Source organism: Pteropus vampyrus, unplaced genomic scaffold (assembly GCF_000151845.1).
Source record: "Pteropus vampyrus isolate Shadow unplaced genomic scaffold, Pvam_2.0 Scaffold425, whole genome shotgun sequence".
NCBI classification, from domain to species: domain Eukaryota; kingdom Metazoa; phylum Chordata; class Mammalia; order Chiroptera; family Pteropodidae; genus Pteropus; species Pteropus vampyrus.
This window is the reverse complement of record NW_011889206.1, coordinates 36,256-38,313: the sequence shown is the minus strand read 5'-3', so window position 1 is coordinate 38,313 and position 2,058 is coordinate 36,256. Positions and strand designations below refer to the sequence as shown.

The window sequence follows — 2,058 nt, the reverse complement described above, 5'->3', positions numbered from 1 at the left end:
GCCGCCACTGCAGGGGTGAGGGGCCCGCCCTGAGCCATTGAGGTGATTCCAGCTTTACTGCTAGAGAGAGAGAGAAATAAGCACACACACGCACGCATGCACGCACATGCACACACGTGCAGATGCATACACATAGTGCAGCACATGCATGCACACATGTACACGCACACACACGCGCGCGCACACACACACATAGTCTTGTTTCTGTTAAATCGCTTCTTTGGGACAAATCTCTTGGAAACAATCACCAGGCAAACAACGTGATCACCTGTTTGGTTTCGTTTTGTGCTATTTCAGTTTTCTGAGAGTATTTTGCATAGTCCTTAAACCCCTTTTATATCTCTCAATATAAACCTTAAAATCTTTACAGAAAATGAGAAATATTTTAATAGACAAAAATAATCAAGTAAAAGCCTTCTACGATCTTGCTATTCAGAGATGATCCCTCGGACAGCTTTGCGTGTGTTCTAGATTGTTCTGTGTGAGGGTATCGCCTGTCTAACGCCCCTTCATCATGCAGAAGGTAGGGCTGACCACAAGTAACCGACAGGACCCCCGGGGCCGCCCCGCGCACCCTGGGTTATGGGCGGCGTGAGGACAAAGCCGGCGGGCCACGTGGTCTGCGAGGGGACGCCCGCTCGCCGAATGTGCCATGAGGAAAGGGTTTCTGTTAGTGTCCTTTGTCCTCTGTCCTCTGTGGCCAGAGCCCAGGAGGCCGGGAGGAACCCGTGCCACCCCCTTCCTGAAAAGCCAGCTCGCAGCAACCCCGCCGGTCCCCTTCCGGCAGGAGGCTCCGAGATGGACGAGGCTCCGAGATGGACGAGACTCGCCCGCGAACCCCGCCCTGTTCTGACTGAGCCGGAAGCGACTGCACCCCACCCCCGTTCTTTCCAGGGCCTCAGAGCCACGGGTCCCTTTCTTTGGGTGGACACAGTGGAAAACCACATCAAGTGACAACAAAACAAGACCACGGGCCAATAACTGTGCCCTGCAGGCCGTTTTCCTCCGTGCCCCGCGTGGGCGTGGGGCGGCAGGGTGCCACACGGGAGAGGACCCGGCCCCCTGTCGGGCTGGCGGCTTGACCCCCGCCCTCCTGCCCCACATGTGAGCCAGGCCGGAGGATCCGCCCTCTGCCTCCGCCACCCTGTGTCCCCACACGGTCTCCACGCAGGATGCGCTCACTCGACCCTGGGGCGTGAGGACAGAGACAAGAAGGAAGGAAAGAGAATGTTAGCTCCAGTAACTTGACTAATTATGGTGTTTTTAAGTCTTTAAATTTCCCGACAGGAAGTTAAGACTTACGTGGGCGCACCCCTCTGTCCACATGCCCTGGCTCTGGCGCCCCCCGGCCTCCATTTCGTCACCAAGCAGGGCCTCCTCCCTGAGGCCGGCGCCCTCCTGCCTCTGAGGAAGGCTTGGGACCACGGCTCCCGCGGCCCAGCCCCCTTGGCCTTGGGAGGACGGCTGAACAGGCCGCAGTCTGACCCCAAGCGGCCAGTCTCCCGCGACTCCCCAGGGAGCCCCCCCACACACACACACACACACACCCTGCCCTGGAAGGCTCCCGTCCCTCAGCGCTGGGCCCTGGCCCTCACACTGCCACCCTCCGTGAAGCCGCGTTCACGCCGATGGGGCTGACCTCTCCTCTGGGGACTCCACTGGCTCTCAGGACTCAGAACCGTGCCACGGGCCGTGCTGCCTTCGCAGCAAGGCCGAGGGTGTCATTTATGTACCCCCATGTCACCCGGGAGACGCCTCAAATAACAGACGCTCAGGTTACTGCCGCCTTGTCCTGATTTGACAGGTGAATCCGCTAAGTTAATGAAATCGAAGTAAAAGTGCTGGTGATTTGGTAAATAATATTCACATGAGGCGGGCAGAGTGAAGGACTCTGAGTCTAAGTCATTTCCTAAACAAGCCCAAAATCCCACCCGCGAGACCGACGAGTAGCTGGACGCACACACGCCACAGAACGGCAGAAGCTCAGCGAGCGGATGCTAATTGAGGGCTCCTCCATTTAAATAATTTATTCCGAAATCTAGAAAAATGAATGACTAC

At 57.2% G+C, this 2,058-nt stretch overlaps 1 protein-coding gene across 1 annotated transcript in view; it reads left to right on the top strand.

The window, feature by feature from the left end:
* The window catches only part of MYT1L (myelin transcription factor 1 like), a 65,627-nt gene that overhangs the window by 47,023 nt on the left and 16,546 nt on the right, over nt 1-2,058 (top strand). Inside the window, exon 8 of the mRNA XM_023523864.1 lies at nt 1,480-1,497. Within this exon, the coding sequence (XP_023379632.1) occupies nt 1,480-1,497 (18 nt within the window). The remainder of the gene's footprint in view (nt 1-1,479; nt 1,498-2,058) is intronic.